An 18,624-nucleotide genomic window follows, 5' to 3' on the forward strand; every position below is an offset into this window, starting at 1 on the left:
CACCATCATAAATTCTATGGGGCTCAGACATCAAAAACAACCAGTAACCCCATAACGATTATGTATTTAGTTTAATTTTAAACTGACTAATACTTGAATATTGTTTTATCTCTGAATGTAGATCATTCAGTTCACTCAGGTTACTGTAATGCAGAATCTTTTTAATTGTATTCTAGATTTAATGATTTAGAAGTTCGTGTTCCCCTTAATCTATGTCCTCCTTCTCTTTCAAAACACATTTTGTAAGGGTACTGGAAGGAGGTTTTATCTTATTTTATGCAGAAGTTGAACTATCTTGAATGCTACAAAGTCAGAATTTCAGTATTTTAGATTTGACATTTAGAGGATGGATGTGTTCACAGTAATTAGTGCAGTGAATTGTTCTGCTAGCCTTTTATTTTAATACATAAAGGATAGATAGATTTAGTCGTGTTTCTCCAGACTTCAGTACAATGTTGAAAACATGGAGATACAGAGAGTAGTATAAATGATGTACCCATTATGTGTCCAGGNNNNGCTATATTTAAAAATAAAATAAAAAAAATATATTTTTCAAATGAATGTGTTTAAATGTGTGATTTGGTGTCTCATCATGCTCCCTTAAAACAGCATCCCACTGCAGTTTCTGAAGTTCATTTTGGCAGCCCTTCTGCACGCTTCCAACTTTTCTGCATAAGTATAGTTGACATTTTATTCTGTTTTTAAAAGCCTTTTTAAACTCTGAATGAATACACAGTCATAAAATAATAACTATGTCATTTTCTCTAAGAAAAGAAAATCTCAACATATTAAAAGCTATTGTTTTGATTTAGTTTCATCTCTGTCCACTAGGGGGCACTATAGTGTTGTCTAGATAAACTGCAAGCTGTTGGTTTTTTATTTAAAACTATAATATTACAAAGAATAAAAGCAAAATTTACCAAAAATAAAGATACAAAATATTATGTGAACATTTTTAACAATTTTATTATTTAGGAAGCAAATAGTTTTCACCCAATTCAACTTATTCAACTACTAGTAAAAATAACACTGGGTCCATCTTATCCACAGATCAGCTTTATAGTCTTGTAAATGTACTCTTGTTGAGGCTAGATTTATGTTTACTTCTGCCTCTGTGTTATCTTGTCTGGCTGAAACCAAGTGAGGGGACAGAAGCACTCATCTGAATTGATCCCAAGTAATTGGAAGCGGAGGAAAGAGAAATCGATGGACCGCGCAAAATGGATCCAACAGCTGTCACCTGTTTGCAAGTATAAGGACACAAACAACCTGACTACTTCAAAAGGGGATTGCAGTCTGTGACATGGTACACTTCAGAGCTCTCAGCTTTGTCTGCTCACAGGTAAGGGCCAAACTCTTTGCAATGGTGACAATGCAAACACTTTGCAGGATTTTAATATTTTTTGATGGCTCATTCCTTTGTTTTTTGGAGCCTTTCTTCTGTGCAGGAATGTTCTCAGTGGATGTGGTTCGTAGAGGGCTCTATGCATCTCTTACAGTAGTGGGAGTTCCTGGTAATATTCTTGTAATCGTGGCGTTCCTTCTCCTGTCCTACGAAGAGAACCGTCTCCTCGCAGCTGACGCCATCGTCCTGCACCTGACCTGTGCCAATCTGCTTGTGGTGGTTGTACGCTGCCTGACGGAGACCCTGGCCTCCTTCCATGTGGGCAACATCTTTGGAGATGCTGGTTGTAAAGGGGTAATCTTCATCTACAGAACCTCTCGTGCCCTCTCAATCTGGCTCACCTTCCTCCTGAGCACTTACCAGTGTCTGAGCATCTCCCCTCCTGGATCCTTCTGGGCTTCTATGCGCATACTGTTAGCCCAAAATTTGGTCTTTGTTTTCCTCTTCCTCTGGGTACTCAACACCACTATGAGCTCAGGAGCCTTGTTGTTCTCTTTAAGCTCCAAGAATGACTCAAGCCCAACAAACAACGCAGTCAATATAGAATTCTGCTTTGTGAGTTTCCCTTCAGAGTTATCCAAAGAGATCTACGGGGGAGCACAAGTGGGCAGAGATGTGGTGCCAATGGCCCTCATGACTCTGGCCAGTGTTATTATTCTAGTCCTCCTTTACCAGCACAACCAACACATGAACAGTCTTCACAGGAACAGTCATACAAGTGGAGGAAGAGGTGGAGCAAAGAGACGAGCTGCAAAGGTTGTGGTTGTGCTTGTGACTTTGTATTTGGCCTTGTATGGTGTAGACTGTGGCCTTTGGGTGTACACCCTAACTGTGAAAAAGACAATGAGTACTTCGCTGATCTCAGATCTGCGTGTATTTTTTGCCTCCATGTATGCAGCCCTCAGCCCCATGGTAATCATTGTATCTAACAGGAAGGTGAATAGTAGGCTGATGTGTGCTTCCCAGAAGCTCGCCTTGGAGAGAACCAATCATGCTCCATCTTTTTGAGATATGCTTCTGAAGTCATTTGAATGGCTGAAGGGGAACCTGAGTGTGACCTATACCCCAATTATTTCTTGTCGTGCATTTTTTTAAACTTTGGTGTAATTTTTGACTAACCTACTTTGTCTATGTGGTGGTACCAGTGTAGTTTTTACATTCATGTAAGCCCCACTACAAATAATCTCATGTTCTTTTTCAGTTTAGTCATTATATTCTATCAATTTTATTGCTGTGAAAATGTTAGTATATTAATTAGATCAGTTTAGCTGTCATCATTTTCTGTCTGCCTATTTAGCCTTCATTAGGGCTTTGTGAGGAATCTGGAAAGTGTCCCATGTTAACAACAGCAGCTAATTGTTCTCCAGAGAATTGGTCAAATGTCTAATGGGAAAACTGAAGAACTGTTTTGTAAAGTGTCGTGGGATGAAAAAAAATGTTTATTAATATAAAAACAAAAGACATAATTCAATGCTGACAAAGTCAGACCTTTATAAAATAAGACGCAAAGGTAGATTTTGGCACTATACCTCTCAGTCTGCTGATGGATGTGGCAAACTGGTCATTTAGGAGTCATTATGTAATTTTCCTGACTTGACAAATCAAGGGCAGGGAGAAAGGGTGAGGACATAACCCTTTGCGAATGACAGCCCAAAAAACATAAAGTGGGGCTGCCAGCACTCTGCAATCCTGTCATGACTCTTAAGTGCAATCACTGTGGGGCTGTTGAGTTGCTGTCGCACTGCAGGTGAGAACAAGAACACTTCTCTCTGTGCTTGTGCAAACTGTTGCGTGAATCATATAGTCAATACCGGAAACATAAAAGGTCACAAGTGTCACTACAAAGTAATATTCATTTTTCACACAGCTGGAACCAAGAAAATCTTTCAAAAAAGCTTTTCCCAGATGACATATTCCATGTTTCTTACTCTTCAATCCACTGAAATCTGAGTGGCACTCTATACAGACTCCGGTGGAATGAAGGATAGAAGACATGGATGTTTTTGTGTGTCGTCGCGTCTGGTAAGGAATCGTTGAATGCAGGCTCCGGTGTGTTCTTTGACGGCTTCCGGAGAAGCCGTTCCTTTGCTGTCAAGAAAGAAGATTTGGCAGATTTGTTAAGAGGAATAAACCGACAAAAGACAGGTTTCACTGGAGTGCAAGCTCAAGTGCCTCAGCGAGTGTTTGAAGGGCGTGCCAGGCAGGCCTCTACCTGCACATGGCAGGACCTGTTTCTCTCTGCTTTGCATCCTTCTCGAGTCTTTTGAGCCCAAAGAAGCCATGCTGCTGTGAAATGCATGTGCCGCAAAATTCTAAACACCCTCATTCTTACTCCTTTAAGAATGCTCAGTGGATTTAAGATTTAAAAGTTGTAGCTTTACACTCAAATAACTGAGAAATGTACAAGAGCAAGACATAAACAGCTTAGTTTAATCAAAACAACTAATCAATAAAAAAGTCCACTTTTCCTCTTAGTTAAAAAGCAAAAGTGTAAAATACAAACCCATAAAAAAAACAGAGTAAATCTTTGAAGGTGTCTAAAAAAACACAGCTAAATCCCACCAGGCGATCCTGTTAAGACCTCTGTCGCGTCTGATGTCAGTCTATTTACCTGCACCAGGTACAGGCATTTTTGTCCCCCTTGTCCACCAATTACAAAGCAGCAGGAAGGATAAACCTCGCCCTTTTCTGCCTTGAAGCAAATACACACCCTGCTGCAACTGAATGTTCAACCAAAACCATCTCCTCCCCCGCAAAAAACCTGCATGTATTACACAAACACCAGTTAGAACTACAGCGACCAGCAGAAACTTGCAGAAACAGTATCAGCAACTGTGACTTCACTAAACTCTAGAAATTCACATTATAATGTCAGATATTAAAATTATAATGTTGTCTAATTTTCAAAATGGCATAACCATGAAGTTTATTTTGAAAATAACAGATTTCTCATTTTTTATACAAAGGAGACGACTTCAGTGGTATTAAAAAGAAAAAGAATAAAAAAACATCCCTCAGACTGTATGAGCACAAGAAACCGATTATCATAACCATTGCTGGTGTGAGCTTGCTTGTCTTTCTGTTGGGTTTCTCTTCAAACCTTATGTGTTTAAGACTTATTTCTTGTTTGAAAGAAAATAAATCAAAAATACTTTCAATTGAAAAGAAGAACTAAAGTGGTGGCAAAAAAATTGCCTTAAAAGTGGCACTTTGGATTTCCTTTTTAAAATTCCTAATAGAAAAACGTTTATAAGAAAGTGACTTGAATAAAATTACTTCAAGTGAGAGTTTTTTTATGCATTTTTTAGCTTTCTAATGTTGAATATGTGTGACCCTTTTCCATGCTTTTACCCAGTTCCACTCATTTCCTTTAGACACAGAGTTTTCACAATCATGTTTCAGCTTGCCTGGAATGCTGCACGGCACCCAAGCAAGAAACTCTGCAGCCATAAAGTTTAACGTTGGGTTTGAAAAAGGCCTGTTCTGACTTGACAAATACAACTGAACGTCCACATATCCTGACAGAAACTCAATTTGAGAAAAACGTTTCGATTCCAAAGCATCAATCCCTGATTTTGGTATTTAACCCATGTTTTTTTTATGCAAGTGCTTCATATTAAAGTTATGAGAATCAAATTAAATATTTTTTTAATTTTTAATGTTTGTGAAGATTCTTAGTGATTGACTGATTTCATGGATTGATAGTTAGGGGGTAGCAAAAAGTAAGTCACACACTTAATGCTTAAATGGTAAACTTGTTTTAGATGAAAGTTGTTAAATCTGATCAAAATTGTTCAATATTCACTAAAAACATCAATAAAACAGGGAGAGCAGTCATGATTTCATGTCACAGTGTGATCACACCCAACCAACTATATTGGAACAAAAGGGTTCATGAATTTAGTCATGCAAGAGAAAACCGAACCAGAGTTTATCAGTTTGCAGTGAAACCATAGAACATCTTGACACTATCCGTGATATCTGTGACAGGTTTAGGGCTGCAGCAGCGCGGAAGTAGACCAAATTGAAAAAAAACGGTTGGGGGTGGGGTAAAGGGGTAGTGGGGAGTTGTGACTCAGGGCCAGAAAGCAGCAGCAGCCCCTCCTCCAACCCCCACCACCACTCTCAGGAAAGTTATGTAGTGATGTGCTGAGACATGACAGGCATTTTTCAATGCTTTAAAAAAAATCCTGCAGCTCATCTCCTTGTAAGGAAGAGAGAGCAATAAGTAAAAAGGAAACTTCAAGATTGCTGAGTTACAAGAGGAAAAAAAATAATAAACAGGGATGGAGTCATGCGAATTCATGAGGAATAACTGAATAATATACTTTTCACTGACAGATGGAAGAGACATCTTGGGTGAAGTTGGATCTCAAAGCCGCCCTGAAATGAACTGAAGAATCAGTGGGAGTTCTATCGCTGTTCTATCAAAATGAGGGAAAAAAATCTCATAGCATATTTTTGATGGGTAATTTTTTTCTTTTTTTTTACTTTTTTCCCCACATACAGGTACTTTCAGTGAGATCACAAAATCTTTTCAAAGTGAAAGGGGAAATCAATGCACATCAGGCAGCAACAGGCTCCACTGACACGTCAGTTTGAAAAGATTAATACTCTGATGAGCCGGTTCAGACACCCGAGGGACACTGCATCAGGCTGGATGCTGAGTGGAAGCATAAAGCCAGACTTGAATCTATTTAAAAGATTGTAAGTGAGAGGCAACGCAGCAGGAGATCAAACTGAGAGTTTGAAACCAGAATCTGTTCCTGATGACCATTTTTGCACTCAGCCAAAAGCTGATTGATGGTTTACGTAAATAATACACTTTGGCACAAAATATTTTTGTGAAAATCATGTTACAGACCTCAATCTCAAAATTCATCTTTATATCTTTACATCTTCTGAAAAAAACAATCCCAGTGGTTCTTTAATTATGCTTTTTTTTGGCAAAAAAAAAAAGATTCTGGGACATAGTTCATGCAGAGCGCCAGTGGTTCATTAGAAGTGAGAGGGAAAGATACACACCCCCTACTAAAAACACCAAAAATACAATTTTCATTGGATTTGGTCATTAATTGGTCACAAGGTACCATAAGGGATTTTAAGAATCAATACTTAGAAGTCATACAGAGGTTTATTTAATTCAACTAATGTCTTGAATTAAATGCACACAACATCAAATGTAAACTTGCTGTAAAATCTCATGCAAACAAATGCAGAAGATCAGGACACATATCTTAGCTTCTCTCTTTCAATTGACTGATGATGAGGCAACTAAATAACCACCAAGACTTCAAACAATGTAGTCTTTCTGTCACATTTGTTTTACCAATGGAAACCTTGTAAAGTACCTTTTCATAAGAGTACCTCCTGACCTGAACATTTGAGTTTAAAGTGCTTTACAGAAAGACAAAGCTTTGATAACATTTACATAAAAATATAAGTGTTAAACACATCGCAAGCATGACTGATTGCACCAAAGCAACAAAACACTGATGTAAAAACATATAATATTCTGAGCCAACTATGTTTGCTTGCTTAAACCTCATGGGTTGTTCAAAATATTTAATGTTGAAGTTTATTGAGCTGTTTGGAAAAGTAAAATATTCATAAATTTTTTTTCTTGGTTGGCACTAATTTGAATAAATAGAAGTGAAGATACAGAAAATAATCAATTTACCATGTGTACAAACTCAACTTTTTTCGTTCTAATTTAAGGGGAAATGTGTTTAATAGCCATTTTGCAAATTGTTATTTAAAGACAAATATTCTGAAGTATTTCATAATTGGGAAAAAGGGAATATGATTCCCTGATAAGATAATCAGCATTGGCAAAAATCTAAAATTTTAGTTATTATAAACTTAAAATTAAAAAAGGAGATTACTTTGTGAAAATTAACTTTGTTGAGAGGTTGTTGAGTTGGATTTCATAAGACTTGAGTGGTGTTAAAGTAAGCGGTGGGTGTTCTTTGCTTTGTAATGTGTTTCTCCTTCACCCTCTTATGTAATATTTCCTATTATGTATCTGTACTTCATTTAAAAATAATGCAGCTCTTTGTCTTCAGTTTCAAATCAAAGCTTTTGCTAAAAAGTTGTGGCTTCATTGTCTGAAGGCATAACCTACAAGAATCAAACCTTCAATACAGTTTCCACAAAAACTGTTCCAAGGCTTGCAAGAAAAAAGAAGATATGACATCCAGGAGTCATTTTTCATAAATGAAACAGCTTGTAACTATTGTCCAAACACTTGGTTTGTAAACTCGATTGGCTGTGGTTTTCTGGGGTCTGTTTCTCAAAGCAGGTTTGACAGACTCTAATCTTTATGCTAATAAACCCTGAGAAGACTACTTCTGTTGTCAATAGAGTTTTGGTACAATGATTCACATAGTAACTGGATAAAAACATGGGAGAGGCTCTCCTTTAGCCTGAGAGAGCTGTAGATATAAATGTGTGCTGACACTGATCATCACATTTATCTCAAACAACAGGATTACCAAAAAAGGATGTGGGAACAGACAATTTTTCCTTTTCAAGTCTTTTCTGGGTTACTTCACATGAAGTCACTTCAAACTCAGGATGTAAAAAATGCAATCCAGTCACTTTTTTTTGTTTTTTTTTTGGACAGAACTACTGCCATTCAGTAGGCTGTTTAAATATTAAGGGAGCCAAGCTCAAAGAAGAATGAGTCACTCTCTATCATAATCTCTACCTTTGATCTCCACCCAACGTCAACTACAAAAAGTCAGGCATTTGCTGTTACTCCTAAGGGTTAAGTCAGAAGTCTGTGACTCTTGTTTTTTTGCTTTTCCAGTAACAGAACATTTTCACATCACTTCCGTGGTTCTCTTGGTCTTAGAAAGGCATGAACTGATAAATGCTGCTACATATCCTATAACTTTTAAGGCCGGTTCTGTTTAGCCAGATCTGAAGGACTTATAAACATTTTTTTAAGTTAAAAGCTGGAAAAAAGGGGATAAACTCCTTAACAATACATGAAAAAATTGCTTTAATGGTATTATTTTCCAATCTCAAGGAAGTTAACTTTACCAAAAAAAGCACAAATTATTGCTCTTCTTTTTAGTTTAAAAACTATGGATGCAAATGTTGAGTATTAAAATAAAACTAATGCTTGATTTTATTGCAGATAAAAATATGTTTGTTTATTGTTTTGGTCAATGATCACATAATATTCTTAACTTTAAACATACTATATGAATTTGAGCATGAAAAGCACACCCACGGGTTATGTTAAATTTTACCACACAAAATCCCAATAAAGCAGGGAAATCACAGCCTGCAACCCATTTCTTTTGAGTTTGTAAATTGTTTTAGAACTTGTAAATTGTTTGGTTTCAAATGTGCATTTTACTACCTTACAAACATCTAAAGCAGTTTCCAACCTGTGTGTTCCTAAACTAAAAGACTGCCATTTAACTTTGAATCATCGTGCAGATCAGTGCGTGGTCATGTAGCAACTGGCAAAAAAACTGAACGGACATGTTTTCAATCCTCGTCACCAATAAAAAGTGTTGAATTTCAAACTGTTCAAAACAGATCCACTTTTTTTTAGCATTTTCAAGATAAATCAACGCGTGGAAAAATGACAAGATCTTTCACCCAGAAAAAGCCCTCAACTTTTTTCAAGGTAATTTCACTTTGTAGCAGGAAAGATCTAGCCCTTTATCTCTGTCATCTCCCCCCCAAATGCCACAAAGCTGGAATTTTCCACAAGCTGCTTTCCTGAGTTTGCTGTGGAATTCAGACAAGATTCAGCAAGCCTGCAAAGCACGGCATCCTAGCAAGTAACAGTATGTTGAGATGCTTAGTTTCTGCACATTGTGCTCTCTTTTTTTTAATTCTCCCTTTAGGGGGTTTGTTAGGAAATCACTCACGCTGTTGGTCGGTCCTGCAGTGTGAACAGCTGTTTGTACCCTTGGTTGTTGCTGGCATCCAACAGTGTTGAAGCTGAGGAAGACCATTAAATTCACCAAGCTATTTGTGAACACACAATGCTTTTCACATACATGCACATTTCATAAAACCATCTTAATTAATCTTGATACAGACTTATTTATTTATTTGTCGATTAACACACAAAAATTAACTTATACGACTAAATTCAAAGCTGCTGGAGACGCAGTAGGGTGAAAAAGTGTTTGGCGTCACTGATTCTGAAAGTTGTCCTACTTAAAAAGATGAGAAAAGCCTGATATGTTCATCAAAAAATACTCAGCTGTGAGTGTGAATCCATGAAATCACTTTGGTTACAATATATATATTTAAAGCATTTACTTGCATAAGTGTGCAGAAAATATAGCGTTAGCATCTACACACAAATATGAATTCTGTCTTAAGAAGCTCTCCTATCCTCCACTTGTTACCTGTACTAAAGGGCACCTGTTTGAACGGGTTGTCTGTATAAAAGACATCTGTCCACACCCTAAACAGTCAGACTGCAAATTTTCCACTAGGACCAAAGAGCTGTCAGAGGACACCAGGCAAGACTGTACTGCTGAACAAGACTGGAATGAAATAATCTACGATAAACAACTGTTGGAGCCATTCTTAGAAAGTGAAGGAAATATAAGATCAATGACAATCTCCCTCCACCAGGTCTCAACTGGTGGGGTGCAAATGGTCTTGAAAATGGTGAGGAAATGGTGAGGTCAGTGATTTGAAGAGAGCTGGAACCACAGTAATAAAAGCTGCCTTCAGTTACCTACTAGATCGTTGTGAATTCAAATCCTGCAGTGCTCTAAAGGTCCCCCTGCTTAACCAGTACATGCCTAGGCTCGTCGAAAGTTTGACAGAAAGCATCTGAATGATCCAGAGGAGGATTGGGAGAATGTCATGCGGTCAAATGAAATCAAAAGGGAGCTTGGTATAAATGTTGATTGCTGAGTTGCATCCTAAGCACACTGTTCGAAGTGTGAAGCAACCTCAATCCAAAAGAGAATCTGTGGAGGGAGTTGAAAGTCCATCTTTGTCCAGTATTGAGATGAACTGTTGTGGACCGATGACCTATTTTCTGTCCCATTTTACAAATAAATTCTTCAAAAATAATACAAAATGATTTCTTATTCTACGTTCTTTGTTCAGTTGAAATTTCCCTATCGGCATGACAGACCTCTGTCTTGTTTTTTAGCGGGACAACTTTCTGAATCACTGACTGCCAAATACCTTTTTTTTTACTCCTTTGTACAAATGCTGTGTGAAACAGACATAGATTGCAATCTGTGCCTCGGAGTAACAGACCTTGTAAAGTTATACAACCCGGGACATGTGCTAACACAACAGCTGCACGTATCGTACCACTGACACCCTTCCACAGGTAAGTGAAGTGCACCGAAATGCAGGGGGGGATAGAAGGTCCCATCAGGCCTGTTGGTACTGTGATGGTAATGGAAAAAAAAAAGTTTGGAAATCAAAAAACATTCAACTGTTTACATTTGACACTGTACCCACTGGCAGAGCACATACATTAATCACACGTTCCCACGGAGGCAGTGGGATGTATATGAGATGACAAATTGCTCACAGAGGGGAGTTGTCGTGGAGAGCATTGCTTCAGCACACCATGAAATATTGAGTCTACTTGTGCTTTTTAGAACAACTGCTGTCACTCCTCCCACTTAAAGCTGAATAATACATCTGATGGATCCGCAGTGTATCACACGGCTGCTGTTAGCGTAATTACAAAAGACACGAGTGGAACACTCACACAGCTGTACCAGAGTTTAAACCAGTTTTGTTAAAATTCGCCGGCCGAGGTGACTTTTCTCTATTCTGCCATCGCAGTAAAAACACTTCCCCGTCCACCATGGAGTTCTCTTTAATGAGCTCCAAACACAGCAAAGTTTGTTTCATTGATAACGATGGTGGAATCATTAAACTTGATCTGAGTTTGGGGTGTTGCATTAGTGCTGTTACAAAATGAGGGTGTGCACCTTCTGACAGTTGGAGAAGAAGGAGGACAGAGTGCCATCTATTGATTTTTAAAGGTATTTTCCAAAGGGTGTCTACTGGGTTTGGACAGTTTACCATTATGAATACATGATAATCTTGAGATTACAGTTAAAAAGTCATCAAATTAATTTATTTAAAGAGAAAAATATCCCTGCAAATTTTTATTTCTATTTTAAAATAATCATGTCATACATTTTCAGGGGGGGAGCTAAAATATTTCATATAGGGGGAGAGAGGGGGGTAGAAGACTTTGAAAGGGTGAACACCAGACCATTATAAATAAAAGGATAACAAATATGCAATTCAAACTCTTTTGTTTATTTATGAGATAACGAATTACTCATTCAGAATAATTTTATAATACATTTATTTATCTATTCTACAAAGCAGCTGCACCACCTGCTTGGCTCCTCCCCAGGTCAGGCCCTGGGTTGGATGTTACCAGGTAACTCTTCATTTAAAAGGAGACATGCTAACTAACTGCACCATCAACCAGCCAATATCCAAAAAGACAGTAGGGGGTTTTTAACTGTTAAAGGTGTTGACAGAAACCCACTAAATTGCTGGTTAAATTTTTATTTTTTTTTCTTGACAGCAAAGTGACTACCTGGCCTTTAAAAATACATTGCAAGGTTAAACCAATGTGAAAATCTCACATGTTGCAAGACCACAACCTCAAAACAACAGAATCTTAGCTAACTGTGATCTCAAAACGACTCCATTCTACAAACTATCAGTGCTCTGACAGGATTTAAAAAGGTTTTGAGATTGCTATTGCAACTTAACTTCCAGCGTGTGACCCTAACTGTTCCTTCAGTCATGCGTTGGTCTCCCTTGTCACTGTCACACAACACTAACTGCTAAGCAACAAAACAAAAGGCAATGACACGGCTGCCTGCAGACGTTTGGCTTCATTCATTATCACAATAACAATTTCAGGTGTGCAAGCGGCTGATATCACGCCAGAGTCACAGCTCGTTTCAGTCAGCTCTGTGCGCCAAAATTATACATGAGTTTATTTGGAACGCCACAATAAGCAAAATAATCATTTTCATAGCAGCAAATGTCGTGCTCCTCACTCCAGAATGACACTTTCTTTCTTGACCAGAGATGATGTGATGCTGTGACATTTGATAATTGTATGTCAACTGCAAGGATTGTGGCCACATGACTGATAGGCATATAGAGCAGTTATCAAAAGGCAGAACTGGTAACATTTACTTTATTAGTCCATAATTATAGCAAAAATGTTATATCAAAAGGGTTTCATACAAGTATACATCTTGTGTGTCAGAAGATCCATAAACCCTTATTGCATCAGTAAAAACTGTCCAATAGGAGAGGCCTTCAGCTCTTATTGTTTGCTCAGGACAGAAGAAGTAAAAAGTAAAAATAATGTTTTGTGTCCAAGTTTCACTACACACTTAGACTGTCAGAGTTTTTTAGACCCGAATTTTATTCGGGTCTCACCAGATGTTCTTGTCAAAAATAAGCATTTATTAATTCCATCGTCAAAATCTGTTCTTCTCCTTTTTAGCTATACTGCATCTATCACTTAAATAACTGTCGAGCTGTTCTGACTGTTTGGACAGAAGGATCTAAAACAAAATCCCACAACAAGAACTACTGACCTGAATTTTTCCATCTGTGAGCAGCTTTTTCTTGTTGAAGAATGATGACCTCTAGGGTGATGGGTTGCTTGTCTAAGACAAATTGCTGTCGAGGTTAAAGTTCACATCTTATTGTATAGATTTTTAAACCTGGTAAGAACTTGTTTGATCTTTCAGCATGTAAAATGTACATAATAAGTAAAAAAGTATCTCTTTTTTGTATAAAACCCTCTGCATCAGTTTGCTATCAACCTTCAACCTACACAAAATGCAGACATCTGGCCGGTTTAGGTAGTTGACATTTGACATGACCCATCCACGTGAACTTATCACCTTCTCTCTTTCCTCCCATGAGCTTCTTCTAGATAGTCTCATTAACAGCAGAGGTCATTGGACGTATGACCTGAATGCTTCCCCACAGGAGCGAGACCCTCAACCTCACGTTGGAAAACATCCAAGTCGGCAGCATGTCTGGCTTCATGAGGGGAGAGATGTTCAGGTTACACGATGAAGGTCAACATGCTGCAGCCTCGTCTCATGCTGAAGAGCTCAGCTACTTCAGACCTGAGAGTTTATGGTTTTTCCTCCATCCCCTAACCTTTGACTGTAATGTCGTCAAACTGCAGCTGCTGGAATTTAATTGTTCAGTCATGCTCAGCTTTTGTTGCTGCTCATATACAAAGTGATTCCAAGCTAATGAGACACCCTGTTATGTGACACTGGGTTCTTGTGTTTATCTCATCATGCTCAAATGATTATAGATGGCTTCACCTTTCAAACGCTGCCTGGCAGCAAAAGAAGAGCAAGCTTAAAGTAAGAACTAATTTATCTTTGTTTTTTGAGCACAACAAAACATTTGTAATTCTAAAGAACAAAAAAGCTGAAAGGGTTGGGGGGGTTGTGTGCGACTTATCGTTCAGGAAAGATAAACATTCAGAAATCCTTGGTTTAGGGGAAATATTTTTGAGAGGTTTTGACTTTTAATGCAGTTATAGTAGACAGAATTATCAGAATTACTAGATTTATCTAATAAAAATCTTAAAAAAAACTTAAAAATTAGGGGACTATCTTGAAAAAGTTCTCCAGGTGGATTAACCATAATGACCTCCTTGAGTGCTGAAACAGGGTCAAAATTTCAAGTTGTCCATTAGCTTGCATTTGCAGAGTAATGCTGCACTTAAGGAAAAAAAAAAAAAAACAAGGAACAAAAATCTCTTCCTGTGTGGAGCTTAAAATAAATATGTCACAGTTCTAATATTTTTCAATCATAAAAGAAGATTTTTGTTGAAATTCAAAACTGTGTGAGGTCTAGGTTCTTTGCTTTTTTGTTATATCTCCTTCTTGTTATGTTGTTTTTCTCCCTACAGCCTGACCCGGTTCCATCTCCTAATTATCCACAGCTGTCTTCATTTAAGTCAATCAGTGTATTTAAATGTCTACTTATCAGTTCACCCATTTCAAGTTATCAACATTTTTTGGGTTAATTTTTTGTTTGAAAGTTTGAGCTAAAAGTTCCACTCCAACTACATTTTTTCATCAGAAAAATGTTTTTTATAACTAGGATTTTGTCAAAATTAAAAAACCTGTGTTTTTAAAACCCTTAACAAACCAACAACATTTTTGTTAGTGCTTGTAAAGAAGTTATTTGGAAATTTGGTTTTTGTTTGTTCATTTTCTGAAGCAGCATTTAACCATTTTGTGGCACTGAGCGGTACTTTTGGAGATGGATATGACGATCACCTACATAGACATAATCAAATATTAATGTTGTCTTAGGATAAATAAAATACTCAAAAACTACAATGCTGCGACGGACTGGCGACCTGTCCAGGGTGTACCCCGCCTTCGCCCTTCAGTAGCCGGGATAGGCTCCGGCGCCCCCGCGACCCCGAAAGGGAAGAAGCGGTCTGGAAGATGAATGAATGAATGAAAAAAAACTACAATGTCTTTATTTCCTTTTTTTGAGGTGGGGGGGGGGTTCTTTAGTCAAAATAACAGGCAGTAGTCTGAGATTTTTATATGAACTACACTTTTCACAGACTTTTCATGTTAATTCCAGATTCAGTTGTTTCTGTCTGACTAAAGATTTCCTTTAGAGCCACATAGAAATAAAATATGGCCTCTGCTGAAAACTCCACGATTGTCTGTTGAAAACAAAACGTATCTGTAACATTTTAAGTTTATTATGTTTACATTTCAACACAAAATCAATGAAATTCTTAGCTGTTATTTCAGTAAATGATCATGTGTGATTTAAATGTCATATCAAATATACAAAGTTGGTGGTTTAAGGTTTAGAGAAGCTCAAACTAAGTGAGTCGTACGTTGATTTTGTCCTTGTACTTGTTAGAAAACTTCTTTTACTGGTTTAAAAAGTTTTTTGGAGCAAAAATAAGCCACAACAAATTTTACAGAACAAAATAACAAGCTCCCCTGAGCAGCACCTGCAGGGAAACAACAATGCTGGAAACCATTCAGAAAAGTGATTGCTACAATTTTTATTCGACTTAGAAGTTTGCTCTTTATTCAGCTGCCAATTCTTTATATTTTTACACTAGCAGAGCTCATAAAATAGATGTTAATCAAGTAAACTGATGTACGTAATCATCAGCTGGGAGGAGGGTCAGTGTTAGTGCGGAATAAACCTGGAGCAGCAAAAGAAGATCTGGCAATAGTTTTCACGATCAAAACACAGAGTACAGACTGAATTATTTATCAGATAAATGTTAGTCTTGCTGGGAATAGTAATACTTGAAACGCTCTTTTTCCCAGTTGTTCTGTCTTCATTGATTTGAGTTTTAAAATAAAATGTGTTTGGTAAGGCACATTTTAGCATTGAGGCTCTCCACTTTAATGCATGCTGTCTCATGTAATGACATTTTTTAATCAGCCGTTCCTGTTCATGCTATCAAACAAAATACCCTTTAAGTTTATATGACATTAAAAAAAAGCAAAAAATGAGATAAATAAATTTAAAAAAATGTTTTAGGTGCTCCTTCATGGACATATTGGACACCCCAGAGTTGCATGATTAGACTAATTAACAACCAACACATGTTTTGAAGTGATGGAGAGGAAAAGTTAACAGCGTGAGTCAAACTGGTCTACTTGACCCAAAATGGCTCAGCACATTTCTAGAATGCTCCATGACCAGAAAGGTGCTAAAAAGAATACATTTTTAAAGAGCTTTAAATAGAAAATAAGGGGGAAAAAAAAGGTCAGCTGTAAGGATAAGTAGAGAGCAGGCTAATTTCCCTCCTGCCTAAGTAAGCAAAAATCTGTCAAATTCATTATTTAAAATTGTCACTTGTGCATTTTAAATTCTCTAGAACTCACAAGTGAGATGTTACATATCTACGATGTGCTAAAAAAACAAAAAAATTGAAAATAGGCGATACATGTTAGATCACAGTCTGTGAAACATGAAAACCAGATTTGGTGATCGTCAAAACTAAAGTAATTAAAGCAATTTTATTAATTAAAATTGTTTTTTAGTTCATTTTTTTAAGAAAAAAAAAGACAAAATTTAATTGACACTAATAAAATTAGTTATACAAAATGGGAAAACAGTATCATCTTATTTGGATCATGATGCAATTTAGATGTGAAAAAAGTGTTAATAAAATGAATGAATTAATCAGGCTTGAAGTATTTTTCTTGTTTTTTCTTTCAGCATCTTGCTTAGTGAGACACTAAAAAAAAAGGTTAAAAAAATCTGCCCAGAAAGCATAAAAGATTGAAAAACTGCAAAAAAGTGACAACCGTCATAACTCAGTGTTTGTTCTGTCATACAAATGTGTCACATTTTCAAGGCATTACGTTGTTCGCCATCGACCCTGTCTGCTAAAAACACGCTGTTCCTTGCTGCAGTGCATTATGTGAGGTTGCAAATGGGCTAATTTGCAGCTCTGACAGCAACAGCCTCAGCAAAAGCGAGCAGTAATAGGTTTTTGAGGTGCCGCTTCAGCGACTGCTGTGATAGGAACGACATGGTTGCAAGCAGTCATAGGTCAGGCTTCTCTGGAAACACTGACAAATTAAAAACAGCAAACCTTTGGCATTTATCATGCTAGAAGTCTGCAAAGGTCATTGCCTGTTCTTGCTGCTTTCCTTTTCCTTCCTTGTCCCCTCTGGACACGTTTTTGCTACGATTGCTTGTAGGTTGCAGCAGCGGTAGGAATCAGAGGCCGTGGCTTCAGAGAATATTCTCACATTTCTTCTCGCAGAACTATGAGGTGAACATTTGTGCAGCTTTTCCTCTTTTTGTCATATTTATTTAACAGTTCACAACATTTATTAAAAGGGTCTTTTAAAATGATTAGTGATCACTTGTGTTTCATTAGATGCTACTTGGAAGAAAGCTGGCGTTGAGTGAAGAACAACCCCCAGCGTGTAATAACACATTAAAATTGATTTCTGATTTTCTGGCAATACATCATTCCACACCATAAACACTCAAAACTTGTAATCCTACCGGACCATGACTGTCTCATTTAAATGTTAATATAATTCCCATCATTCTTAATTTAATGTGCTCCCTGGCATTTTCTTTCTGGCTCTGTAATGCTATCTTACGTGACAAGCCAATTTACAGCTGCAGTTGACCAAATTGCTTCAGCATTGTAATATTAACGCCTCAATAAATCCTGGACATGCTGTTCCTCCTCAGGTGATAAAAAGAAAATGGTAGAAAGTTGTGCGCATTCACTATGAAATCCGTTTTTTTATTGATTCGCCTCAGGTTACACACAGCAACATTCCGCCTTTAACTCGATGAAGCCGAGGAAATAAAATGCATCTGAGGAATGTGGAAAGTGCGCCCTTTTTGCCCTCTCTTTGTCGGAGGTGGCATTAGTTCGTCTGGGAGTGAGTGATGACAAAAGCAGTGCAGGCGAAAGGAATCACACAGATTATATGGCCCTAACAGCACAGCAGAGGGAGTAGGCTTAATGCTGTTTGGAGTCATTTCATGTGACCTTTCAAGGAATTACTACTGTGCATGACCTGGAGCGTGTCTGCCTGTCACTGAGACACTCTCAGGCTCCTGGTGCCATTTCCTCCTCTTCCTCTTAACCAGCAGTCGTGGTTTAACTCCGATACCTCCCAATTAACCCGGTCATTGCCAATTAGTTTGATAATCTCATAGGGTTCATTAGCTCCCCAGTGTAACTTCAACTGGAATTCCGATTCCTTGTCTGAGACATAGCTTAACCTTTGGTAATGCATCTGCCCGGCTTAAGGGAGGGAATGGGAAAGAAAACGGATTAGTAGAAGTGTGGAAGCCGCTGAAAGGCTGCATCAGAGGTTGATGATCATTTCAGAAAGAAAATATGAATGTGGATTCTCCCTGTAAGCTTCAGCACACAGGCAGCTGAAGCTTCAAATCCTGTGATTAAGGCACGTAATCCCATGTTAATTTTGGAATTTCGGCACGTGTTTTGACGGCTGGTGACTCATTGTAACATACCTGCTATTTCAAACGTTGAATATACATAAAGGTGGTTCTTTGTTATTTTTTGTTTGGAAAAGACAACCACCAATCTACATCCAGACATTTAACAATATTTTTAAAACTAGCTCGATATCTTAAAACCTTTTGCAAAATACCAATGGCACTGTGTTGAAAGCATGGCAAAAACAGGA

General features: G+C 37.7%; 1 protein-coding gene across 1 annotated transcript; it reads left to right on the plus strand.

Annotated features, from left to right (window-relative positions):
- Positions 1 to 1,406: 1,406 nt before the first annotated feature.
- On the plus strand, positions 1,407 to 4,607 carry LOC112145384 (olfactory receptor class A-like protein 1). Its single transcript, XM_036211965.1, is given in 2 exon segments — positions 1,407 to 1,419; positions 1,422 to 4,607. Coding segments are annotated over 2 exon segments (1,005 nt in total). The 3' UTR covers positions 2,414 to 4,607.
- The last annotated feature ends 14,017 nt before the right edge of the window (positions 4,608 to 18,624 follow it).

This window comes from Oryzias melastigma, linkage group LG5, assembly GCF_002922805.2.
Source record: "Oryzias melastigma strain HK-1 linkage group LG5, ASM292280v2, whole genome shotgun sequence".
Lineage (NCBI taxonomy): Eukaryota > Metazoa > Chordata > Actinopteri > Beloniformes > Adrianichthyidae > Oryzias > Oryzias melastigma.